Source organism: Filicampus tigris, chromosome 1, assembly GCF_054856515.1.
Source record: "Filicampus tigris isolate MCC_2025a chromosome 1, RoL_Ftig_1.0, whole genome shotgun sequence".
In the NCBI taxonomy this organism is placed as follows: Eukaryota; Metazoa; Chordata; class Actinopteri; order Syngnathiformes; family Syngnathidae; genus Filicampus; species Filicampus tigris.
The window spans coordinates 19,676,415-19,703,400 of NC_141217.1; the positions used below are offsets into that span (position 1 = coordinate 19,676,415).

The following is a 26,986-nucleotide window of genomic DNA, read 5'->3' on the forward strand; positions in this document are numbered from 1 at the left end:
ATAGCAAATACAATCCGTCAAATACATTTGTAAATCTAAAGTGATGTTGGAAGTGAGTGTGAGACTTTGCCAGTCGGCACCACAGTTGAAATGCATATTACTGCCACCTACTGGACTGGAGAGGAACACAATCCAGTGGTGAGTCAGATGGACTTGAGGTCTGCGGTACTGAGTAGTTCTTTTTTTTTTTTTTCATTGAATCATATGTTTTGAAGTTTGTCAGCCTTAAGACAGTACTGTTTTCTATCACTGCAACTAAAGGTGAAACACTAAACGACTTGAAATGACAAAATACTGTTCTTTACTCCTTTAATGGTTAAAAAAATATTTCTTTGCGCAATCAACATGAAACAACAGAACAATGGCCACCTAATAATGACTGGTGGAACAAGATGAGGTAAATGTTTTTGAGGCGTGATAACCAAAACGTTAGCAAATAACCATGCCTCAAAATAATATTAATAGTCAATAAAAAGAATATCAATAATATATAATTACAGCTAAAAAGAAAATCTGAAAATGTGCAACAAAAACAAACAGCCCAGTAATAATGTACAAGGCAAATCTTGCCTGTCCGACCACTCCTGTGTGGATTTGAGCCGACCCGAGAGACTGCCAAGGTAACTGCAGCATTTCAACATATTATCTCACCACCAGACAAGACACACAGAGCTTGGAGGGCCCAATGCAATCATCATGGCAGAAGGCCCCGCAGCCTTGGCACATGATCATGGCTTTGAGGCGACAGGAGCACTTGAGCGACACCTCCTCGGCCGTACTGTCAGTAAAGGTCTGGATGCTGAGCGTGGCCTGGCTGGAGGCCAAACGAGGCCGCAGCTGGAGTACGCCGTCTGTCATGTTTCGGGAAAAGCTATTGTCCATCACGGATACGTTGGCGGTGTAGCTGACGCCTCCTAGACCCCCGCTCTGCTTTGAGATTTTTCCATAGAGCTGGAAGGGGAGTGAGGAGGACGACGAGTGATAACTGGAGGAGTACGGAGCTTTGCTGAGCTCATTTTTGGCCATCCGAGACAAATTCATTTCCATATTAAGCAGTCCCTCCATCGCTCCTCCACTGGGGTATCCATCCATAGAACTCACAGGCTCTTTCTTGGTAACCACAACGGATGCCTTAGCGATTGCCTGGCAAGACGGCTTTGAACCAACTTCAGTCTTTACATTGGGAGCAGGGGCTGGCTCTTGTTGGTTGGCAAGAGGAATCTGTGACTGGGGGGATCGCCAGTTGATCTTAAGACTACGCACAACTTCTGTGGGACAAGGGTCTGCGTGAGGTGGAGATGGACCATTCTGTATGGTCTTGTGAGCAGACTGACTCCTGTCTGGAATAGCCCCTTGTGAGGGCTGATAGACAGAAGACTCTTTGATAATTGCCGTCCCAACACTATTGTTAGAGGTGCTCGAGGAGCCGCTGGAGGGGGACGTGGGGAACGGCGGCGAGGTGATGACCGGGACAGCTCCAGAAGCTTGCTGAGGTTGATACTGTGATGTAGTTGGGGTCTCCATTAAACATGACACAGGGTAGCTTTTCTGGGACTTGACTTGAGAGGTAACGGTTCCTTCCGAGTTATGTAACTGGGCTGCCGCCTCGGCCCTGTTGCAGGGTCTTCTCTGGGGTCCTGCCGATCGACTGATATCCAGCCTGTCGGAAGAGTGCGGGGGTAGAACTTTATCCAGGGGAAGGCTACCCTGTAGAAGCTGTGTCACTAAAGGGTTGTTGGCTTCCACACTGGAAACCTGTCTAGTGGAAGTGGACACTTTCTTTGAGGTTCCAGAAATACTTGAAGGATAAGTAGAGGGCTTAATATGTCCATTATACTCTTCTTCAGCAGAACCCTGTCTGGTGTTACGGCAATCATCCACAGGTTCAACTTTGACAACAATGTTGTTCTGAGACGGGCGATCTTGGGAACAGGTCTGGCTTTGTGAAGGATGAGTCATACCGTTGGGAAAGCAAGGCTGAATGACCGTTTGACCGTGGCAACTGGACTCAAGGGCTTGGATGACCGGCTGGTGGTTGCGAGGAGGGCTACAAAAGGCCTCCTGCATCTTTCTGTGGCCTCTCATCTGGGAACACCAATCTTGGTCAGGCTGCTGCTCATCCACCTGGCTCTCATTCTCACAGTCTGAAGCGGTTTCTGTGGAATCACTGTGCGTCCCAGCCTCATCATCCCTGCCTGAGGAGTCCACATGAGGAGATGATGCTTCTGCTTGTTGTGTTGTTGTTGTGGCCGAGTCAGTGTCAGTGTCCTGCGAATCTTCATGATGGGAAACGTGTTGAATTACACCACCTAAGCCTCTCTCTTTCTCGTGTTCAAGCTCCACAGGCGTCACGGCTCTGACCAGCTTCTGAACAACCAAACCCTGAACCCCAAACCTGGGAAGAGAATCGGGGATGGAGGTTGGAGCGAGTGGCCTTTTTTCCCTTGCTGGCTCGAGCCTCTCTGAAGGGGATGTAGCGGACGCTGCAATCTTGTTTTGCCTATCGAGCGGGGAGATGACATAATTTGCCACTGTGTTAGTCTCTTGAGAGGGAAGGTCTGTTGGTTGGCCCGCAGGTCTGTCAGAAGGGGTTTGAACACTGGATGATGATTGGATGAAGCCTTCCTCTGCCACAGGAAGCCTTCCCGCTCCTTTTTGAAGAGGGCTTGGTGTCGGCGGGTGCTCCGAGAACACAGAGGTTGAGGTAGCAGGCGGGGATGGCGAAGGCAGGGGTTTGCCTTCTACATTGGGATGCTGTAGCTGTGTTCCAGACGAATTCGTTTCAGAAGTCTTTCCTTGCTCCTGTGTCCCACCACCTCCCCTTCTTCCACTTCCTCCTCCTGGCTCAATCGGTCCTGGATGTTCTTGTGCTCTCTGTCCACTGTTGCTATCCGGTAACCCAGCAGCAGGCCGCAGCCGGACCCTGTTCGGCCCTGGCCCGTCGGCAGAGGCTGCAACAGCAGCAGCGGCTTCCCGCTGGGCGCGGGCTTGCTGCGCGCGGGCTTTGATGTCTGCGAGCGTCCGCGCGCCCCCCGTCCCCGACCTCCGCGAGGCCTCTCCAGGGGGCACGATGCGGGGACAGATCTGGTAGGTGGGGTGCCCTTTAATCCAGGGCGGTTTGATTCTGGAGAGTTGAATCTGTGGCAAAGAAACAATCCAAGTAAGTATAATAATGTAACTGTATTTGCACACGTTGACAGGTTTTAATGGCTATGACGCAGGCCCTTACCCGGATTGGAGGCACCTTGGGTTCCTCCGTTGTCGGCTGCGGTTTCTCTGAATGGACCCTGTCAATTGTGGTACGAAAGGACTGCTGGTCATTCAACCGTGGCCTCTTTTCGGGGAAGCTGGAGAAGGCCCGTGTCTCATCGGGCCTTCTCTTCTGTTCCTTGTGCTGAGCGCTGGGTGCAGGGGTGCCTGCTGGGCTATCTGAGGGGCTGCTTTCACGGCTGCTGGTGGCAGTCCCCCCTGTGACTGAGGTGACCACCGACGCAGTGTCGTCCAGGTGATCCGTAGTGACCGCGGCACCAGACGACACTGAAGAGGAGGATGAAGAGTCCAGGCCAGTGGTAAATGCTCCCTGTTGATCAGAAGCTGAGGAAGGTGAGGACGAAGGTGACGAATCAGATGAAGAAGAGGATGACGACGGGGATGAGGTGGAAGCTAATACAGGTGCAACCTCTTCGGGGAGCAGACAGCCTGAAATGTTTGGTTCTTTGTCGTCACTGGTGGACGCTGGGCTGGGAATTGGAGTTGGTGTTGGGGCTGGCAGTAGGACTGGTTCAGGTATGGGGGTCTTTGGCTCAATGGATACGTCGTCTGGTGGGACCTCCTCATCACATTCAGCCTGTAGCACAACCTCCCCTTGAATAACTGTACTTTCTGACATGGGAGAACCAATAGAGACTGTGGAGGTTTCCAGAGAAGCAACATCCTCAGCAGCTTCTGCGGACTGCAGAACTGGAGAGCTGGTTTTGCAGAGGGTCCGACGGGCCCTGCGACGCAGATCAGCTCGGGTGCGTCTCCTCATCCTACCATCTCTCCTCCGCCGACCCACACTGCGTCTTTTGGGTGCACCGGTTGACACCACGGAGACGCTGTCACTGTCCAGGACGCTTGCTGCAACTTCACTCGCATCACCCATTGTGAGCTTGAGGGATTCCTCTCTTGTCAGACCAGACCTGCAGGCACACATCCAGCATTATAATATGAAAGTACAGTTCGAAATATTCCCACAGTGGCAAGGCAACAGTGATTCATGTTGGTTACACAAGATAAGTACAAAGTTAAAATGAATGCATGCAGTCAAATTGAAGTCTATTAGGACTAATGTGGTTCTTACTTCTGTCCATGGTACTCCTCAAAAAACTTTTCCTTCCATGCCTCAACTTTCTTCTCCTTCTCCATTTCCTGACGGAATCGCACCTGCATCTCATGAGTGAACTCTCCTACAAAGATATAGAACATGAATGAAGCATCTTGGAATTGTGTGACAAACGGCATACTATTTTTGGTATGAACTTCAATCAGCAGAACTTCACACAAGGCAGCATTTGTACTATTTCGGGACCATGTTAATAACCAGTGCTGTCAACCATAAACTTCTATTATTTTGTCAGCCCTTATTCTTTGCAGATTATTCGTGTGCTTTGATGACAAGGTTAGGATGTTCCCAGGATTTCACCTAGGTAAGGTAAAAGCTTTACCAATGCTCAAATATAGGCACACAAAAAGAGGAAAAGTTCATTTTGTGAAGTATAATTCATTCCAGGACATTAAGCATGGCAATACTACTTACCTTCAGCTAACCTCTCTTTCCAGCTTTGGGAGGCATGTGTAAAGAACTCATTGTTGAGGGCTGAACTGCTCAGTCTGGCCATTCCATCTGGTCCAATCTTCATACAAAAAAATATTGACAAATGAAGAATAAGTCTCGAGCATAAAATAAGAATAAAACTAGAGTCTTAAATTACATTGTTGTCCGGATGAAACGATTTGATTGCTGCCAGAGCTTTAACACCTAAACATACCGACTTCTCATACCTGACGAAGGTCGGGCATAATGTGCTTGATTTGTTGTCCACTAATGTAGAACAGGTAATGTTAAGTAGGCATGTCAGTTTTAAGAAGGGAAAGGCAAATAATTGGTCAACCAAATTGTTTGAACGTTCATCCCTAGTTCTGAATGACTAATAGGGAAATAAGGTAGTCTTAAGAAGGGCACTGGTTACCTGGCGGTCCACTTCCGGCAGAAGCTGGAGTAGCTGTTGCTGGGACTGGGCTGGGAATGCTGAGAAGGTTCTCACATTAATGAGAGCCCTGATGTTGGTGTTAACAAGAATAGAGCCTGGTGTTTCAAAGTCCACATCCACCCCTCCCCGGCTTCTCTTCATCGGTCCTAAAAACGGCAAAGCCTCACTTAAAAACTCCCCATCGTTACGAGAGCTCACACAAACTTTACCACTTTCAATCTAGTGCTATTATTTATGTACATTATTATGAACGGCGTAAGGTCAGCGAGATGAAAATGACCTGAGTATTACTATTCCAAGGAAAGAGTAAGGCTTACCCGAGGGCACATGCTCTCCATTGACTTTAAGAGGAGTGAGAACAACACGTGGCATCATGACTGCTTTCTTCCGCTGCCGCCCTGACTGTAGCAGCGATGATGATGATGAAGATGATGATGATGATGATGGTAATGGGTTGGACACAAGAAGGGGAAATTACACGTTTAAAGTGTTTTGCATCTTTCTGACCATCGGAGGTTCAAGTCCATACAAACGGACATATGAAATTGTTACTATGGCCACTCAAATAGGGCAGCCTCTCTCGGTGAATGATCCTGACCTGTCGGGACCGGCTCAGTCTGGTCTGCGTGTGCTGAACATGTTGGACCTGCTGAGTGTCAGTCCGCCCCTGCAATCCTGCTGCTCTGCTGAGACGGGTCTGAGGCTGGCTGGTAGATTGCGTCTCTGTGGAGCCGGTAACATTGGAGGAAGTTTCATCGGCCAAGGCTGTAAGATAAGAGAAAGAGAAGAATTACTGTACCATTTGGCAAAACCAGATACAGAAGATGCTTAGTGCCAGCACATCCAGTATTTGCCATTTCCAAATAAAACCTGCTTGCTGCTATCTGTAGCCCGATAACTCAGTTGCTAGCCTTAATTCAATTGTCTAAACGTGTGATTCCCGTGTAATGTTACCCAAATTGGAGGCGGCGGTGTCAGTTGAGTTGCCGCTCTCCTGCTCAGTTGTCTCAATGGGGCCAACTGCTGCACTCTCTGTGAGGGGGGTGTTGCTGGAGGTCGGGGTAACAGCGCTGCTCACCAGCTCTGACGGTGTTTCGGACTCTGACGTCTTTGTCCATTGCAGTGCATTCTTCTACAGATCAGATAGAAAAAAAAAAAAAGAGTAAAGTGAAAGTGAATCACCTGCGTGTGAACAGACATCACACATATAGACACCATCGATAACTACAGTGTTTTCAAAGCGAGGAAAGGTCAAATCCTCATTGTACATGTATTTCCGTACAGCTTAATTGGTAATTCTGCACATTCCATTACAAATTAAAACATTTTTAAAATCAAACTTATTCATTTATATGTTGTTAAATCAAGATTAAGATCCAAAATTTGGGTTGACCCTTCTATAATGTTCCTCTTGTGGGAATGTGGCCATTTTATTTTAACCGCCTAAGCAACAGTATAGTATACAATAATGTATTATTGTTTTTAAGTTTGGAGTAGAATGTGCACTTCCAATGCATTTTCAATTTTTCATGTCTAAGAATTAAAACTATTAGAGGAATTTTGAGATTTACTCACTTTTTAAAAACACTATTATACAGAACACAACCAAATGTACACTTTGTGTACTATCAGTACCACAAATTCAGCTGCTGGTTAAAACAAGTATGAAATCAGTCATTTATATGGCAGCAGCTTAATGCATTTAGGGATGTAGACGTGATCAGGACAATCTGAAAGTGACTAAGTTAAAAAGGTGATTTGTGTGACTTTGAATGTGGCATGATTGTTAGTGCCAGATGGGCTGTTGATTTACTGGAATTTTCACAGGCAACCGCTTCTAGGGCTACATTAAGATAGAAAATAACCAGTAAATAGCAGTCCTCGAGTTGAAAATGCCTCACTGATGGCAGAGGTCAGAGGGGAATGGCCCGACGGGTTCAAGCTGATAGAAATCATACAAATCACAACCTGTTACAACCAAGGGGGTATGTAGAAGAGTATGTCTCAATGCATAACACATCAGCAGAAGACATCAAGTGCCACTCCTGTCAACGAAGAACAGTACATTGAGGCCACAATTCGTACTAGCTCGTAAAAAAAGAAAGAAAAAAGAGACTCCTGATCCAACGAGTCTTTTTTGTGTGGTGCAAAACCAGGATGTTACATGTTCCCTAGAATGGCATAAAAAACACCACTCCGTTGGTGTAAACCAAGAAAGGGAGAGAGATTATATACAGATTTTAGGAAAGAAGGATGGTGCACTCTCAATTCACGATTTCCTTCGCTTACTGATGATATGAATGAAAGCTCTGTAGGCTCCTCGCTCAGCGTCTGCCAGAGGCTTTAACACTCAATTCTGTACAAAATCTGTTATTCTTGCACATGGGCAAGTGGATCGGAAACAACAAGCATCCACAAGTTCCAATTATGCTTGGTCTTCAAAGCTTGCTCCTTTTCCCGTCCCCTGAGTTTCTGTTTTAGCTTTTCTTGGCATGGCATGATAACGTTATATTAACTCATTCACTGCCATTGCCAAATGTACTTGTCTTTTCACAGTCCAGCCATTCAATCCCAGGAATGTTTATATATTTTGGATTTTTTTTTCTTCAAACGTTAGGGTAAAAGAGTGTCTGAAAAAAATGTCTGGCAGTGAATGAGTTAACCGCAACATTTCCGTCAGGAACTGCACTAACCCAGTGCTCCCATTATTGTTAAAGGGAAAGTCAACCCAAACATATTTTTTCCAAGAAAATGTTCTATGCAGGCCCGCTAGCTGAAACAAGACATTCTGATTAGTAACTGCATTTGTGTAATAAGAGTTAATCACCCGTTTTTAGCCATCTCAGGTGGGCGGCCATTTTGTCACTTCTGTCCACTGAGAATGACATCACAACTGCTCAGGGCTCAGGTAACCATCAATCACAGCTCACCTGTTTTCTGAAGCTGAGCCATGATTGGTCATTATCTGAGCCCTGATTATCTGTGATGTCATTTTCAGTCGACAGAAGTGACAAAATGACCGCCCCCTGAGATATAAGAAATGGAAGTAGTAGTGGTCATGGTAACTAATGTGTGAATCGCTAGTATCTCATGCGAACTCGTTCACTGTCGCCATCATGATTAGGGAACAGGGATTTGTCCAAGCTCTAGTTTTAATATATACAACTCACACCCAAGTATAAGGCTAGGTTCACACCGCAGGCAAATGCGACCCAGATCGGATTTTTTTGCCCACATGCAACCTTTATCTAATTTTTTTTTTAATGACAGACAGAACCGCTCAATTACGATTTTTTGAAATGCAACCTGGGCCACTTTCATATGTGGTCCTTGATCGGGTATGGATCGGATTTTTTGCAATGCGACCGCAGTCTGAACGACCAAGACGCATATATCGCGACATTGACGTCATCTGGAGCCCAAAATGCGCTCCATGTGGGCAGAAGGAGAGTGCTGGCAGCAGGGGGATCGAATCTGCAAAGTTGCTTTGAATAACAGTATTGACTTTATATTTTTCAAATTCAATCCCACTTGAAACAAGAAGCATAAAGTGGACATATATGGTGATAGTTGTAATTCAGCCACGAAGATCAGTTAATTTTTTTCGCGCGGCAGTGATGTCTCCATGAAATGAGATCGAAAAGTCTCACCTCATCATTACCCCCGAAATGCCCAAAAAACGTATTTGTACCTCCTACCGAATCGCTTCACTGTAGAAATGCCCCGACACGCTGGACCACATTTACTTCGGTAAACACTACATCTTGAGTGATGTCGTCTCTTCTTCTGCGCATGCAGGTCACTTTGGCAATGCATGTTCACACATCAGACAGACCGAGGTCGCATTTATAATGTAACGTGAACGCTTACACACACTCACCAAAAAATTAAATCTGATTTTACGAAAACATCCAAATTGATCACTTTGTCCTGAGGTATGAACCTAGCCTAAGTCGCAGGAGCAGCCAAACAAAAAGAGTGCGACTCATAGTCCGAAACAATTTTTAAAAAGTGGGAGGAGGTGGCGTTTACATACCTTTAGAGTGAATAGGCTCATCCGTCCTGGCAACTTAAAGAAGATGCTGTTCTTGACCCGATCTCCCCTCACCTGGGAGTGAAGCATTGTCACCAGGCAGGCCAAAGGTGCAGTGCCACTGTGTAGAAACATACACAAGACAAACTTGTATCACAAAGCCAGCTGGGATCGGCTCCATATCACACATGCCCATAATGAGGATCAGCACTTCAGAAATTTTATTTTGTTGACAAAGTTTTGTAACAGGGATGCAAATTTTGTTTTGTTTCTGGAACAGAAAAAATGTTGTAATGTTTAGTTTGACGTCTTTGTGTCACCATAGGTGTTGAAACGGCTTTGCAGAACACAAAATGTCTTTTCCAACACATATGATCATAGATTTATACACTTTGCTGATACATACCTTCTGTTCAGTCCATCAGCGGGTGAAAAGAGTCCATAGATATGAAAAAGAAACATTGAATTAAAACCACATTGGCAGAAATGCTATCATAGCATATCGTCATATGCCCAATTTTTTCACTTTTCTTATTTTTACGTGAATGGTGTTTGCGCATTACACACCTCGCATTAATGTGAACATTTTTTTAAATTCCAAAATTGGACATACGTGTTTTTCACAGGACAGCGACGATATGCAAAACCATAAAACTGTCCACAGACTACAGTTTCAACAAATAGGACAAATATTTAGATATTATATATAATTGAGATAATGTACATACACTGAGTGGAACATGTAAAATATTACAGTAAGTAAAAATATTACTGTCTTAATTTAACCGGCCAGGTGAAGTAACAAAATTTCAGTGCATGTGTGTTTGTTTGTCTGACCGCATTTCCTTCAGCCCCTTGGTCTGGATGACATGAAGAATTTGTTTCGGGGTCATTGGAGCATCTGAGAAGTTCTCCAGCACCTACAAAAAAAATAAAGGGGGCCAACATAAACACCCTCTGAAAACTATGGTACATAAGAATGGGGACTGTGCCCTGCCGCCAAATAACCATAAAAACAAAAAACATGTAAATGACAATCTACCAAATGCTTCTAATGGTTTATATTAATAGTTTATATTGTGGCTGTACCACAAATTATGACAAAACTGTAATATCACCTCACATTAACCTTAAAAAAAAAACATCTTAAGGCTGGTTCACATGGCAGGATTTTAAAATTATCGGCCAACTTCCATACTCTGACCAACCCCACACGCGACTAGAGAAAATCACGCATATTAACAGTTTTGAACGTACCCTGTGGTGTGCAGCCACACGGCAAGATCAACATCACATACGGACCACATTCATTCACAGAATATTTGCAAAATTGCTTGAGTTTAAACGAATTCGGAGTGATCAAACATGGCGGTTGAAAAGGCAGAAGGAGTCTCGGGTCGCTGATGGCGCGGAGCACAGCACATGGTGCGAAATCGGGCATATAAAAAACACAACATGTTGAATATCCCCAATTTGCGGTCGGACGTCCTTCTGAGCGGCTAAAATCAGGCTGAGCACACCACACACAGCAGGATTATCTGCTAGAGTCGGCCCCGACCTACGATTGTCGGGAGGGGAGATTCAGGACTAAAATGGGGACAATTATCCTGCCGTGTGAACCAGGCTTTACAGATTATTTGATTAAAAAATATATATGAAATGAGCAGGTGTGTTGCCTATGCAACCACCAATAATACTAATAAATGAGACCCCCGTCATTGATAACTTGAGTTTTTTAATAGCCAATCCGCACTGTAAATGCAAACGTGGCAAAGACAGTCCAGTATTTCCACTGACAATTTACACTAAACTTAGAATCTCTCCAACGTAAAGAGGCCTTCAAAAAGTTGAGATACACTTCTTTAATTTATTTCCTTGACACTAATTATGACATTCCTATGAGCCAGGGCTTTGACAGGATTTTAGGGTATTACAGAAAGACCAAAAAATTGGTTACAGACGATTGGTTCCACATGAAAAAAATTTGAACAGTGACCAGCTAATAGGCAGGTATTCAATGTAACATTCTAAAGAGTAAGATGCCTTATACAATAACAGTGTACCACCGCATACTCGCAGTTTGTCACCCGTGGAATCGCATATTCTGATTATTTTTCCTAATTTTGTAATATAATAATTCCCCCCTGTTTTAGTGGAAAACGTATATTGAGCGTTTATTTTATATTTTTTTGTGGGGATGTTTCAATCACAATTTTTGTCACCAGAATCTGAGTCACCTGATTTTGAGGATCTGCTGATACCAAGTCCTGAGCAGATACCATGGCAATGTATTAAAGTGAAAAAGTGAAGTCATAAACACAGTATTCTGATTAATATTCCGTTAGTGTAATAATAATACAACTTGTGAGTGTATAGTTAGGATAAAACATCTGGGTTGAAAGTTGTAGTCTTGTTGTTGGTATTAATGAAGTATATTTATTTTAAAAAAAAAACATTTCCAATGCTACACCTCTGCAATCAGTTAAACGGTAATGCTTTGAGTATAATTTTAGTTACTTGTTTTAACACCAGCAAAGCCCGTCTGTAAGACTGTACGTTAATAAGCTAGTACGGTGTTCAACATTAAAAAGTACACCCCGAAGGATTTGTCAGAAAACCTTTCTTTCAGAATCATTCTCTGCCACCCCATCCAGCAAAATACTCCACTAAAGTGGGTCATTGCCTCACACACACGCACAACCAAATGTGTAATTAACATGAATTCGACCATGGGTAAAGGGGTTTTAAATTCTGAAAATTGTACTTATGTTTGCTGAGAAATTGATTAGAGCTTTTAACTGAGGTTTTGCTCGTTTATATTAAGCAGTGTACATTATAAAGCTTGCACCATTAATGTGTGGCTGCAGGACAACACATCCGTTAACCGTTAGCTTTGAACACGACGTAGGGATGTGGGTGTTTTTATAATACATAAAACGCGCTTTAACTTCTAAGTCTTTAATGGTCTCTTAGTGCTCTCGTGTGGCGTACGATCATGTTGTGTCTTCATAACTCGGGTTAACGAGATGCTAAGTGGCTAGCAGGCAGCCTAGCAAACAAAGAGCTCTAAACATAACAGGCAACATTTAGCGTGCTGGTTATCGTTAGCAAGGTGGGTAAAATGCCATCTTGCTTTGCTGGCCTTTGATCCCTACAATCAACGAAAATAGGTGTCCGTTAAGGGATATTTAACCAAAACACAGCCAGACAGTTAAACCGAGTTAGCAATGCTACACCAGCGGCTAGCTTTGATGTCGGTCCAGCTTGTGTAGTCGGGAACGTCCAAAATTAACCGCGACGCAGTCACCTGAAACAAATCCGAAAGCAACTCCCCTAGAGCCACCAAAAAGCTCAAAATTGATGGCTTACCATGCGAGCCGCCTCAGCCCAGGTCCGCTCCTTCTTTCTCTTTTGTTTGTCCTTCATTTCCTCCGCACTGGCCTGCCGTGCCTACAAAGCGCTCTGAAGAAGAAGACGGTGTCGGTTTAGCTAGCAGCTAACACGGCGGCTACGATGTTCTCGGTTGGCTGTGTGGACCCCTAAAACAATACGAGTGCTTCTCGTGCTGTCGGCCCTTTACGACGCCTACCACGTCCGAGTGTATGTCGCTAGTGTGGAAAATACGTCGGTGGGTGTTACTAAATAAGCGCAAAACACATAGCGGCGGTGCAGCGTGATTGTGGGCAAGGAAGGCTGTCTGTGTCTGTGCGGTGCTGCAGCGCAACAAGCCTTGCAGGAACGCTACTACCAGGTCAAAGGTCAGCAGCGCCAAAGGCCTGCAACGAAAAGCCCCCAAATACGTACTAGATCTCATGTGTTCATGTCTATTTATACAGCCTGGATATATATCAATCAATCATCAATCACATTTTATTTATATAGCACTTTTCATACATAAAAATGCAACTCAAAGTGCTTTAAAACATTCAAAGAAAAACATAGAATTATATATATATATATGGCCAGGCTGTATAAATATATATGTATATATATATATAACTGTATACTGTATATATATATATATATATATATATATATATATATATATATATATATATATATTTTTTTTTTTTTTTTTTTTTTTTTTTTCAGCTACGTCAACCATTCAAGTAAACTGAGCAATTAAGGTATTTTAATGGCCGGATGTGTACAAGGAGAGCCATAATTGTACTTTTACTGAACAGGACAAACGGTCAAACGCATAAATTTAAAATGGCAAAACTTCTTAGGAGCTTCTGTAGGTCACAAACTACTTACATTTTCCTACATCCCAAAATGGTAGTATGAATGTTTTGTTCTTTCCAGTATATACAGTAATGTATACATGGGCTGTGGACAAATCAGTGGTGACCCGAATAGGAATGCAAATTTGCTGTAAAAAAGCAGACGCAAAATCAGAATTTTCAGATTTGAATCAGAGCAAATGATTAATTGTCGCATTGTCGCACGGACTGAACGGTAACTCAGTTTGTGTGACGTTAGCACTGTTTGTGGGGATTGCACATGCATCGTGTGAAGTCTGGCAAGCTGTTTGAGCGAGCACCAACAAATTTTAATTTAATGAGCAGATCTGCATTAGCAAAAAAGACTGGGGAGATGCTGAGATTTTTAAAGAATTTCTTCAGTGTAAAGAATTTGTATTGTGTGGTTCTAACTCCTTTGCATATCTCAAAATTGTCGCTAATGACTGATTTTCATCAGAAAAGCTGAGAAACCTTCACCAGCAATCGTCGCTCTGTGAGATACGACCTGAAGACGACCTGAAACATAATGGAGGTGCACTATGATGATAATGACCTTGAAATCAAAATGCAGAAAAGCAGAGCGTAATGGGAGAAGAACTGACGCTGCAAATTATCTTCGACCTGTACAGACAATGTCTATAATTTTAACAAAGAATTAGGGCTAGACAACAACACTTTTCTAAAATGATTAAAGGGACGTGCGGGATGGCCATGTTTTCACTAACAAGTTCATTTTATATATTTTTTGATCAGGAAAATGGAAAGGGTTGTCATTTTCTATTTTATAAATAAATTTGGGAGAAATTAAGAAATAAGTGACTCCATGAATAACGCCTCTTTTGTTAATGAGGGGAATGGACGCGCCCCCTACCGTTCTATCCTTGTTCAATCGGAGTCACTGGAGGAACCGATTACAAACTCTCCATTGGAAATCATTGTACTTTCATTGCTTATAACGTCCAAAAACGGTGATCAATTGGCACCAAAATTTATGTAGACATCCTTACTAATGACCACTTCAACATATCAAAAGGATTAACCTCTCCGTGGCTTATTTATATGAGAATGAGGAAATGTGGAAGTGAGCAGAGCTACATCGCTTTATGCTGGGACGAGCGCACACTGTCCATCCATCCATTATCTATACCGCTTCTCCTCACAAGGGTCGCGGGCATGCTGGAGCCTATCCCAGCTGTCTTCGGGCAGTAGGCGGGGGACACCCCGAATTGGTTGCCAGCCAATCACAGGGCACACAGAGACAAACAAACAACCACACTTAGGGGCAATTTAGAGTGTCCAATCAACTTACCATGCATGTTTTTGGAATGTGGGAGGAAACCGGAGTACCCGGAGAAAACCCACGCAGGCACAGGGAGAACATGCAAACTCCACACAGGTAGGCCGTAGCTGGGATCGAAAACACGACCTCTGAACTGTGAGGCGGACGTGCTAACCAGTCGACCACCATGCCACACCCGGCTGTGCAGTCAGCCTCCTCGCTGGAACTTTTTGTTTGCTGAACATTGACGCTTGTTCAATGAGGTCTTACCTCACTCTCATGCCGCTTCACTCACGCCAAAGCTGGCGGCTGCAAGCGGTGTCGGACAACGCATGCGACTGTTTGGGAGGGAACCCCGCGACATGAATACTCAGGCTGGGCGGACAGTAAAGAGCTAATGTTGTTAAGATAAGAAGGCCTTTATTGATCCCACAGTGGGGAAATTTTCAGTTTTACAGCAGCAAAGATATAGGTCACACAGGGGCGGCGGCATAATGTAGCCATTAATGTCATCTTCCAAACCGCTTATCCTATATAGGGTCGCGGGGAGTTGCTGGAGCCTATCCCAGCCGTCAATGGGCGAAGGCAGACTACACCCCGAACTGGTCGCCAGCCAGTCGCAGGGCACACATAGACACTGTCACTGAGCGGGAATCGATCCCACGCTGCCCGCACACAACTCAGGCGTGTGTACCACTACACTATCAGCGGACTTGTAGCCATTAATGTATAACATTAATGGCAAACATTCAGGATCAAACCTATGTAAATATACGCAGTAACTGTGTATATACACATGTATATACACACCAACATACATCTACATAAAAAGTATGAGGAACACTCATTTTAGCCTGTACATAGTACAGAGGAAAAATACTCTTAAGTAAGTGACAGTGCTGCAGTGAAATGTAAGGAACAGCATTGGATAAAAATAAAACTAGACTAACAGTAGTGGGGAATGTTGAGTATTGCACGATATAAGCTCAGGTGCAGGACTGCACAATTGCACTAATGTCCGCCAGTTTGTAGAGACTACACAATGTTGTGCTAACGCCTTTTGTTTTAACGGCCTGAAGCTAGTTGTTGCTATTAGCTGTACTGTTATCCTACCGTTAGCTGGGGAGGGGAGGGAAGACGGGGATAAAGATCCATGCTTGCCTGATGGCTTGCCCACTGCCTCCCGAGAGTTGACACGAGTTTAGCGTCGCTAAATGTCCGAAATATAACCAGTCGAGGTTCGCATTCATGCTCTTGTCCGCTTCAGCCTGTGTAAGTGGAGGAGCGATCGCCACGGTATTTTTGATTTCGTGGAGGTGATCATGATGAGATCACGTTTTCTGTCAATAAATCCCAACTATTGTGCAGACCACTTTTATACTTTCACAGGTTGAAGTGGACAAGAGTAGTAATGTGCATTTTGGTGGCGATCTGTCGCCCTCCCGTGACGTAGACAGCTGAGACCGAAACCATAACAAGCCACTCCCCAAAAAACGGCGGGGCAATTTGTCGTAAACCTCATCACAAAAAAAGCCCTTAAATCACTACAGTCTTTTGAGGTGGGCATATTAGTACTGATTTCATTTGTACATGCAAACCTATTATATAAGTGCCAATGTTAAGCTCATCCAAGTGTCCCTTTAAGAAGAATCAAAAAGCACTCTGCTGTGGATAATAAAATCACTCATCTCCCAAGTCAAATAGCACCAGAGCTCCTCTCAACAGATAAATGCAACAAATTTGCTTGCTATTTTAGTGAAAAAGTACAATCCATCACATCAAATAGCAGCAAAAATCAAAAAATGATGCAACACCTAAAATGACCCAGGAATATCTCAATTATCATGTCAGAATTAGTGGAAATGGTTCAGCAGCCTAAACCATCAAGTAGCTAATACCATCTGACTTTTTCAAAAGTATTGTGACTGAATTGCAGCAAAATTGCTCACTTCAGGCAGGCCTGTCTCCTAAACCCCTGAAAGTAGCCACCGTCAAACCCCTTCTAAAAAAAGGGACACTGGATGCTTTAGATGATGACCAAGATGTCAAGAAAGTGGTTATTAAGCAGCTCAGCAATTTCTTGAACTCAAATGTACTTGTAGATAAATTTCAATCATGTTTCCAGTCTCATCACAGTACAGAATGGGCTCTTATAAAAGTGCTAAATGACAAAAGATTGAACACTGACTCAGGAAAGGTGTTAGTTCTAGTCTTATTGGATCTCATTGTGGCGTTTGATACAGTAAATACTGTTGAACAGGTTGAACTTAGGTTGGACTAAGTTGTACAGTCCTAAAATGGTTCTGGTCCTACTTGGAGCAAAGCTTATTTTATGACCATTGGAAGGTTAGAACCTGTTCGAATGGGCAAGACAAGTAGGGTCCCTCAAGGGTCAGTCCTTAGACCCCTTTTGTTCAGCCTATATTATGCTACCCTTGGGTCAAATTCTTTAGAATTCTTACGTTGACTATCATGGCTATGCAGATGGCACACTGCTACTGTATGTCTAGCAGTGTCCCAAAATGACAGCAGTTCAATTGTGTTGTGTCACTGTTTGAAAAAATAAATAACTGAATGAACATTGATCATGTTAATTATTTCGCACAATAATTAAGAAAAACTGATGCATATCAATATGCAACCTTTTTCTATAAATCTCTGCCAGTGTTTACATTTTCATATGATCACAAATATAGCATTCCAAGGAAATCAAAATGCTACATCACTAGTGAGCTATTTTTTTTGCAACAGGCCCGGGGCGACTCATGTGACCACTGGTATAGAGGCTCTTCCTACAAAACTTCAACTACACTTTAGTAAATAAAATAATCTTTAAACCAGTCAGACAATGAGAGTTCACTGCTCGACTGTCAGCATTGGCGTAAGAATGAAAAAGTTAGTAGTTGTGCTTCCTGCTGGCGCAGCATTGCGCCCGGGGTGTGACGTCACGCTCCCAGAATGCACGGCTTCCAGCGCGGCGCCAGCAGCCCAGGCCCAGACTCGAATAAACATCTTTTAAAGCCTTCATCTCTTCAAAATGCCCACGTGGAGGACAAATGGACCGCAGGGGAATATCGCGACAGTGCTCCAGGTGGTAAAAAACGTCCGCTGTATTAATGTTGAATCGAATATGACTTTTTAGTCCGTTTGCTAAAGTAATACAGAGAGTTAGCTCCCCCAAGACAAACTCCGACACAACTTAGTGAAGCGCACTTCTATTGTTTTTAATTCGTCATTCTTGCTCGGTTAAACTTTGTACATTTACACACAGTTGTGGTAGCACATCTGTAAACCAATGTGGTGCTTTTCGAGTAATGCACAAGCGTGAACCTAACTCACATCCGCCACCAAATTTCACGAAGGCAAGTTGGGCTAGCAGACAAATTTAGCCCCGGTCCGGTAAGTCGTGGTCACACGTATCGCTACAACTTTAGACCTCGCCACTCCAGTCAAGCACCGAACAGCTATAATGACACATATATTTATTAAAGAAATAATATTCCGTATGCTCCAAAATATTTGTTGATCGTTTTAAACACTGTTGCGGACTCTTGACTGGGAAGTAGAGTGAACACGAATGCCGTTGCGTGTGGCTCCACAGGATGGCACTGTAGGTTGATTACGTCCTCACAGTGATTGTTCAGAAGTGCCACTTTTCTTCCTGTAATTCTCTAAAAAGTTCAAACAAGTGCTGCCAGCCTGCCACTACCACACAAACATACATTTGGCATTTGAGAACTCCGGGTAAGAGAAAGCCCAAGCAATAAACTTTAAAATAAACATTGTCAACCTGTGAGTTGGGAGTTATGGAATGTAATGCACCAGGTTTTGCTGAAGTTAAAGACCAAATTCAATGTTTGCTTTTCAGTGCATTTAGGACAAAGGTGGAGCATGAACTAGCGTGACGCAACCTGGGTTCTTAGCAGCTTTTGTCCAAACATTTATAGACATTTTGGGTGGCGGGGTGCATATCATGGTTTTCATGACAGTTGTTGTGAATTCAAGCAGAACTGTAAATTAAAGATAGAAAACACTTTTGTATTATATTTGATGCTTTTTTTGTAAGATATTTAACATACACCATGCACTGCAATGGGACATGGATACGTTTGATTGGCTTATATGTAAAGATGAAACTACATGAAAATTCCTTTGTCAATGAATTATTATGGCCCAAATCATGGATATTGGCACAATATTATTACAATACTACTACAAGAAATTGAAGGTGCGTGCACCAGTAGTATTGCAAAACATTTTTATTATACATCAAATATAAAATCAGCTCTGCTGTGTACTTTTAAAATTTGTAAATGACCTGAATGAATTTCTATGCACTGCAAGGCCCCATTAAAATTACTTCCAATGAGAACAGTGATATATTTAATAGGCTTTACACTATCAGGGTTTTTGGAGCAAATCACTCATTCGATCAGATGATGGACCAATCTAATTAAACAATTTGTTTGTTTGTTTACTGTACTGACATACACAATGTTGTTTAATCAGAAATATTTACTACTAGATACACATTAGATTTTGTGCTGCAATTACAGGAGTATGAGTTCAAGCTCTATTTTAAACTGACATTTACAAGGCCTTAAAGCGTTTTATGCAAGACCACTAGTTGAAACAGGTTATTCTGATAAATATTGCGTCTGTGGAATAAGTGTTAATCCACTCGTTTTTAGCCATCTCTGGGGGCGGCCATTTTGACTTCTGTCGACTGAAAATGACATCACAACTGCTCACAATGACCAATCACCGCTCAGATTCAGAGAACAGGTCAGCTGTGATTGGTCGTTGGAAGCAGTTGGGATGTCATTTTCAGTTGACAGAATACAAAATGGCCACCCCCAGAGATGGCTAAAAACAAGTGCATTTTGCTACTTAACTTATATTCCACAAACGCAAATTTAATCAGAATGCTGTGTTTCAACTAGTGGGCCTGCTGGGAACATATTCTTGAAAAAAATATGCTTGGGTTGACTTCCGCTTTAAAGAGAAGTCAACCCAAACATATATTTTTTTCGAGAATATGTTCTATGCAAGCCGACTTGTTGAATACAAGGCATTCTGATAAATATTGCATTTGTGGAATAAGCCTTAATCCACCTGTTTTAGCCATCTCTGTGGGCGGCCATTTTGTCACTTCTGTCAACTGAAAATGACATCACAACTGCTCAGGTAACGACCAATCACGGCTGACCTGTTTTCTGAAGCTGAGCCGTGATTGGTCGTTACCTGAGCCCTGAGCAGTTGTGAGGTCATTTTCAGTCGACAGAAGTGACAAAATGGCCGCTCCCTGGTCTGGCTAAAAAGGGGTGGATTTTGCTGCTTAACTCATATTCCACAAACGCATTATTAATCAGAATGCCGTGTTTCAACTAGTGGGCCTGCTGGGAACATCCATCCATCCATTATCTGTACCGCTTCTCCTCACAAGGGTCGCGGGGCGTGCTGGAGCCTATCCCAGCTGTCTTTGGGCAGTAGGCGGGGGACACCGTGAACTGGTTGCCAGCCAATCGCAGGGCACACAGAGACGAACATCCGCACTCACAATCACACCTAGGGGCAATTTAGAGTATCCAATCAACTTACCATGCATGTTTTTGGAATGTGGGAGGAAACCGGAGTGCCCGGAGAAAACCCACGCAGGCACGGGGAGAACATGCAAACTCCACACAGGGAGGCCGGAGCCGGGATCAAACCCACGACCTCTGAACTGTGAGGCGGACGTGCTAACCAGTCGACCACCGTGCCGCCCCTGCTGGGAACATATTCTGGGAAAAAAAATGCGTTTGGGTTGATTTCCTTCCTTAAATTCAAGTTAGCTATAGTCAATCTTTTTTAGGACTTTTTGTCAACTCAAGAACCTTATCCAGGGGTTGGCTGTTATTGCTCAATCCTCCAGATTGCATAGAAGTTCACTACTCAATGGCTGAACCAGGACTTTTGGACTAATTCGTAGTTTTCCCTCTACTGCAGGAATGAGTTGAGCCAAACTCTGCTTGGGGTATTTTTAGCTTTCTTGTGTACGTGCCACATGAATGGTTTACCCTACACTTGAATTCCTACAAGTGTGGCTTTGCGATATACTGGATTTGTAGTCCTTTGTCTCCCAATTACTATTGCATTTGTGCGATATATGGGAAATGTTTACATTATGTTTTCATGACATGTGCTTTCATTTTTATTTTCTATTCCTGAATTGGAACAGCTAGGAGATGGGACTCTACCGTTTACTGTCTGTTGTTTGTTAATATGCGTGCTTCGTACAGTGTCACCACACCCTACTTCAGGAAATGTAATTTGCTCAATACGACAATCTATTCTTTATCTTTCAGGTCTTTTTAAGATGCTGAGCTTCCTTTGCTGAACACCGACTGACTCTGTGTCAACAGAAGAAATTATCCTAATTGCAGCCCTCTTGGGTTGCTATGGCAGGTGCTGTCACCGAAACCAAGCGCTGGACACAGGCCTGTCCCACCAAGGCAGGACAGACCACACGTCATTGCCACAAGCGATCATTAAATAGTCAACAAACTGCACTTAGTATTATTGCAAGCACACAGAGATAACACAACAGCTTGAGACCAGAGAGTGGATGGCCAGCAACCTGTAGAATCCTCATGAGTGTTGCTTGTGTCTGCTCCTACTCACTCAGATCTTCTCCAGCAACACAACCAGCAAGCTCCCCGTGGGACCATGTTCCACCAGCAGGAACAACTGAAGGGTCAGCTGCAGGATAGCCACATAGCCAACAGGCAGCTTGGTTTCCACTGCCAGGAGTGTGGGAAGCAATACAACACTCAGCTGGGTTATAGGCGGCACCTGGTGGAAGCTCACAGCGCCGGCGCGGGCCTGCCCTGCTCGGAAGGGGCGCCGTCGCTGCTGGAGCACCTGGGCGGTGGCCATATTGACAGGCCTCCTCCAACCGAGGGCAACAACAACAACGCAGTTGTGGCGGTGAGAGAGAGGAAATATTCCTGCGAGCGGTGTGACCGCCGTTTTTACACCCGCAAGGATGTCCGTCGCCATGCTGTGGTGCACACTGGACGCCGCGATTTCTTGTGTCCTCGCTGTGCTCAGCGCTTTGGCCGCAGAGACCACCTGACCCGGCACTTGAAGAAGAGCCATGCGCACGATGCAGGATTGATACCGCTGGTTACGGCCAGTACCCCCGTGGCGACATCCACTACTACCACCCAGTGTCCCGTCAAGGAATCCAGCCCTTTAGCCTCGGACAGAAGCTCCTCCACCTCCAAGGAACCTGTGGAGACCTTCACCAGGGACATGTTCAACTCCTACCCCATTACCAGCCCTGTCCCCGGGATGAGTCACCCACATGGCCTCATGCAGGTCTCTCTTTCCTCCAGCATGGGTGTCGGTCGCCACATGCCTGCGCCGTCTCCTCACAACCACCACCATCACTTGCAACCTCTGTCGGCGCCACCGCAGCAGTCGTACAGCAACGTGCCCAGGTACCAACAAGGATCTACCTCATATCCTCGCGCTGACGTGGACAGTTTCCTGCTGGATCTGCAGGGTGCCCCTCCTCCCCACCTCAGTTCGGTCAACTCTTCTACCTCTACGTCCACCTCTCCTCAAAGGGAGATGCTCGCTGACGGGATGGCTGTCGGCAGTGATGCCCACCTCGTGCCCAGGAATGCTGCTATCTCCTCAGCCGAGCTTTCCTGTACCACTAACATGGAACTTGGGCCGCTGTTGGGCTTCTTGCCTTTCAGTCTGCCACCTTACAGCTCTCATGTAGGAATGGGCGGGTTGATGATGGGTTATCCTCCTGCTACCACCGCCACCTCCTCGCCAACATCTTCCACTGGCTTGTCGTCCCAGGCTTCTGGGCCTTTTACCTTCTTCCAGCCCCCTCAGGCTCATGTGCCCCAGGGCCCAGTAGCCCACAACCATAGCCAACTACCTCAGGCGTACAGCACTTCTGCTGTTAGCACTTCTAGCTCCTTACCTCATTACTACCAAGCGTTTCAGCAATAAGCAGTTTTGTGTCCACAAACTAGTCTTCACATATGTATGTCTTTTTCCTGTCAAAGGTCAAATGACGTCTTTAACTCTACATGTATGTCTTTACTTTTGTTACTGCGATAGATTAACATTGAACACAACAAATCACCTCATCAGTATTACTGTACCTCGTTATTTAAAAAAAAAAAAAAAAAAAAGCTTAAATGCACAAATGTTGTCTATCTCACTACAACCAACGAAGTAATTCTTTCAAATCTCCGAACAACAGTTAATGCACTTGATCCAGTTATCACACATACTATGTGGTTGTTTAACATAACGCAACATATAGCGTACATTGAGACATGTCACACATATGTATAGCCAGCTTGAAGCACTGCGTTCAAAGGGGCCCCACCAGCATGGTGACACAAATGCCACTGAAATGCTTTTACCGTTTGTTACTGTGTGTTTCTGTAAAACTAATTTAGAATGCACTTACGTTTAGTTTTCATCATTACCTACCTTTTTTTTTTTTTTTTTTTTAAATGGCTGAAAGGTAATTGGTGTTAGTGATTGGTAAGCATTTTTAAAACCAGTATTTAGATTCTCTGTAGACTAAAACATTTGACAAGGGTGGTTTGTGACAGATTATCTGTTAGTTACAATGGTTACTATTTGAAGCCAAATATCATTGAATATCCACTGACCAGCCAGAACATTATAACCAGTTGGACAATAAATTGATATCCAATACTAGAGCTGCCTTTGCAAAGGTGAGGGTAATGATCAATTTAGATGTGTGTCTGAACCGAACTTTATTTTTGTAATGGCAGAATATCATAATTGTGCAAACAGTCTTAATGTTGTGGCTGGTATGCATGCCTTTCAGCGGCGGTCCGTATATTTCTCTTCTTTACAGCTTCTGTTGTTGTGTGCCTTTACGTCTCCAACCAAGCAGGCCTTCAAAGAGCATGCAGCCGGAAATGATGCGGTTGTAGCATGACGAGACACTTATATCCTAAATGTCTTACAGGGAACGTAGTTGGGTCACTGTGCAAATCAGGAACCTCACCTCAGGAGCTTGACCGATACGTAAAATAAGATGCATCGTTTATTTCTTGGGGTAATGATAAACCTGTCACTCATCCAGGCCGTTGTACTCTCAGGGAATTGAATCGCTAGCTACTGGACTGTTCAGGTTGTCTGAGAAGACGTTTCGCTCCTCATCTGAGCGAGTTTCATCAGTTCATGCTCATGGCTGAGATAGGACAGCACTATACTAGAATTCGTTTTACTCCACAAAAAAAAGAAAAAAAAAGAAATTACAAATACTAGAGTCAAACATGATTTTTCACTTGATTTTTGACAAACGCGTTTCTCAACAGTGTGTGGTTGTAATGTGCGTCCACAAGTTTGAATACAATTGTGGTAACAAGAGAAGTACTCCACCACCAGGGAGTTTAATGGAACCAGCAGACATTTATAGTTGCCTACAGCCACCTGTCTCGGTCATCATGTCAGCTGAAATGGCACTATAGAGAAACGGCTTTTTTTGGACTCCATATCATTCACATCAATTACAATTGCCATGGGATCAGTTATTGCAGCCCCAAGTATAAAGATCAAATTTGTTCGATTTCATAGGGAATTGTACTTGTGGAAACTTGGATGTTTGGAAGTGTCCAAACAGTTTTTGCCTCAAACTTAACTTGGGTGTTTTACTTCTAAAGTGCCAAGACTTAAAAGCCCCTAGTTTCAAACAATTTTCCGTACAACTTATTTACATTCTAATCTGTTGAATGTGGTTTAAGTACAAGTATTGGCCTTGAGTCTATTTGCCATTTGTGTATGTTTCGAGGCAAACTATGGGTGCTTAAACTGAGGGAGGTGACCTTGCAGAATTTTTTTTAAAAGTGTGTTTTAGGAATTTAGGTCCTCTGGATGTGAGCAACTATGATCATTGCTATTTTGACTTAGCACGGCAAAACTATTCTAGAATATGTGTAGCCTTTTCTAATCTTATCCATGACCCTGCCGGCCAATTTTCCTTTGGCATATTACTGGCTCTCAAGAGCTTCGAATGAAATTGGGACTGAAACCCCACCCACATATTGAAGACTAGGCAATCCATTCCTTTTATAATGTAGTCACACGGTCGAGATGAATGGATCCCAAGCGGGATTCCAGTCGTGGGAACTCCCTTCATGAACATTGCCACAAGTTGAAACGACTGTTGCGCTACTGGAATGAAGGCATGCAAAGAGATAACGCTATCTCTTTGAAATCCATTACCTCTGCTGATTGACTGTTCCACTAGCATTGTCACTAGCCTCAGTGTTGCACCAATGTCCAAATGCTACTGTTGTGTGTCTCTCTCAAAGAGTGTCTAATCTCTTGGCAGGGTTAAAGCACTTATGACATTTCTTAAAAAAAAAAAAAAAGAAAGAAAGAAAAAAAAAACGTTTTACACCCCAACACACAGAAATAAGGGTTTCTATTTTTCTTTATAGTTCTAGTTGTTTTGGCGCGTTTTCCATTTAGTTTTAAACTTTTGATGGTAGCGTTTATGAGTTAACTCTTAATATAGTGGCAGACATTGATTATTATAATATAATAAACATTCTACCTCTACCATGTCATATATTTCTGCAATATCATAAAATGTTTAAGTCTGTAATAGACATTTTACCACTGAAAATGATTTTGTTTAAATTTAACTTTGAAGGACAGGATACACGCTCTGATCAGAGGTGTATTCCATTGAATCAAGCTTGTTCTGTGTACTTGCCTTTAATGATATTTCTACTTATTTACTACCTCAAAAGTGACAGGCAACTGCTTATCTAACTGCAGAAAAAATGTCTAGGACTTAATGTTTTGTTGCTGTAGCTCCAGAGTTTATTGAGAGCACCTCCTAGCGTATTATCAAGTGCAGGCTGTTTTCTGCTTGACTGATGTTAGTACCGCTCCAGCCTGTAAATATAATTGTTACATGTAGGAAAGCAGGCAGAATTTGGATACTTTGGATTCACAGTGGGAAACTTCTGAAATGAACATCACTGCCCCTTCTGTTACAAATCTTGAACTGAATCACTTTCAGTATTTTTGTGTCAGTTAAAGGACCGGAATATTTTCTGATGTGACAAAAATGATTAATGGGAGTATAAGGTTAGGTTGTATTCTATGTTTTAACAGGACATTCAGATAAAATCATTCTTTTGTTTAGCTGTTGTGAATGTACACTGAAAGCTAAAAACACCTGCTAAAAAAAAACTTGTCATGCTGTCCTTGCAGGAAGTCATTTCAATATGAACATTGTGTATGTTTCCTATTACACCCGAACTACACCAACATGATACAAGCATAGCAAATGAATGGCAACCAAGCTTTGGTTCAAGGTACAGGTACTGTGCAAGAATTTCAGGTATTATGTAATGTCACAATGTCAACTTTTAAGCCTGTCCACATTGTTGTTACACTGTGGTCCATGGTCAAATTATGTGTAAACAACTGAACGTATGTTTACTTTCTCCCGACTATGTAAAAACACACGCAAGAGCTCATTTTCCATCTGTAAATGTGTAATACAGTTAATACTCTTTGAAACACTAATAGGTTGGCTGTGAAGTGTGAATCAAGCGCTCTCAATTTTCTTAGTTGTTTTCCTTATCACTTCATTCACTTCAATTAAGACCAAGAAAGCAAGGCTAATTGTTATTTTCTTGTCTAAGCAAAACAAAATAAATATGTAGAATTACTCAAAGTTGCAGTGTTTTTAAATTGGAGCTGGAACTCTGGAAGGTGGTCGAATGAACTGATAATGGACAAAAGGTGGGGTGGGACCACGTTGATTTGGACAGAAAAGAAGAGGACTGGGGTGGAAGGAAAGAGAAAACAATTGAAAATGACATGACTACATGCATCCTTAACTAGAATGTCTCTCTGGAGAGCACAAACTAACTAAGGAATCATAATTGCCAATTTTACTCGTCATATAATTTAGAAATAATGAGGGGTTATGAGTTCAATTAAAAAAATAAGTCAGGTGGTAAGGGCTCTAGCACAACCCCAATGAGGAGAAGTAGTGTAATAATGGATGGATGTTAATTTGGCTGAAATTTCCATTTTCAATTCATGAAAGACAAAGGTGATGAAAGTACTTAAAATTTGTACTCGCTAAAGTATCGTGAAAAAA

The 26,986-nt window shown here is 43.3% G+C and overlaps 2 protein-coding genes across 2 annotated transcripts; one reads left to right on the forward strand and one right to left on the reverse strand.

Annotated features, from left to right (window-relative positions):
• Positions 1–292: 292 nt before the first annotated feature.
• asxl1 (ASXL transcriptional regulator 1) lies at positions 293–13,073 on the reverse strand. The gene is made up of 12 exons (XM_086025212.1): positions 12,655–13,073; positions 10,123–10,205; positions 9,692–9,694; positions 9,289–9,406; positions 6,207–6,384; positions 5,851–6,017; positions 5,570–5,654; positions 5,232–5,398; positions 4,799–4,895; positions 4,343–4,448; positions 3,230–4,181; positions 293–3,138 (listed from the first exon to the last, which is right to left on the reverse strand). The coding sequence occupies exons 1-12, from the start codon at positions 12,709–12,711 to the stop codon at positions 643–645; spliced, it is 4,509 nt and encodes a 1,502-aa protein (XP_085881338.1). The 5' UTR covers positions 12,712–13,073; the 3' UTR covers positions 293–642.
• Positions 13,074–17,741: 4,668 nt separating this feature from the next.
• LOC147153167 (zinc finger protein PLAGL2-like) lies at positions 17,742–26,548 on the forward strand. The gene is made up of 3 exons (XM_086025234.1): positions 17,742–17,899; positions 21,156–21,302; positions 21,476–26,548. The coding sequence occupies exon 3, from the start codon at positions 21,517–21,519 to the stop codon at positions 22,819–22,821; it is 1,305 nt and encodes a 434-aa protein (XP_085881360.1). The 5' UTR covers positions 17,742–17,899; positions 21,156–21,302; positions 21,476–21,516; the 3' UTR covers positions 22,822–26,548.
• The last annotated feature ends 438 nt before the right edge of the window (positions 26,549–26,986 follow it).

Excerpts from the sequence above, each read along its gene's own strand:
- asxl1 (XM_086025212.1), bottom strand. The coding sequence starts at position 12,711 with ATGAAGGACAAACAAAAGAGAAAGAAGGAGCGGACCTGGGCTGAGGCG. Across the intron at positions 5,399-5,569 it reads TGGAGAGCATGTGCCCTCGG|GACCGATGAAGAGAAGCCGG; the intron begins GTAAGCCTTACT and ends TGCCGTTTTTAG. Across the intron at positions 4,896-5,231 it reads TGCCGGAAGTGGACCGCCAG|ATTGGACCAGATGGAATGGC; the intron begins GTAACCAGTGCC and ends TTTTGTATGAAG.
- LOC147153167 (XM_086025234.1), top strand. The coding sequence starts at position 21,517 with ATGTTCCACCAGCAGGAACAACTGAAGGGTCAGCTGCAGGATAGCCAC.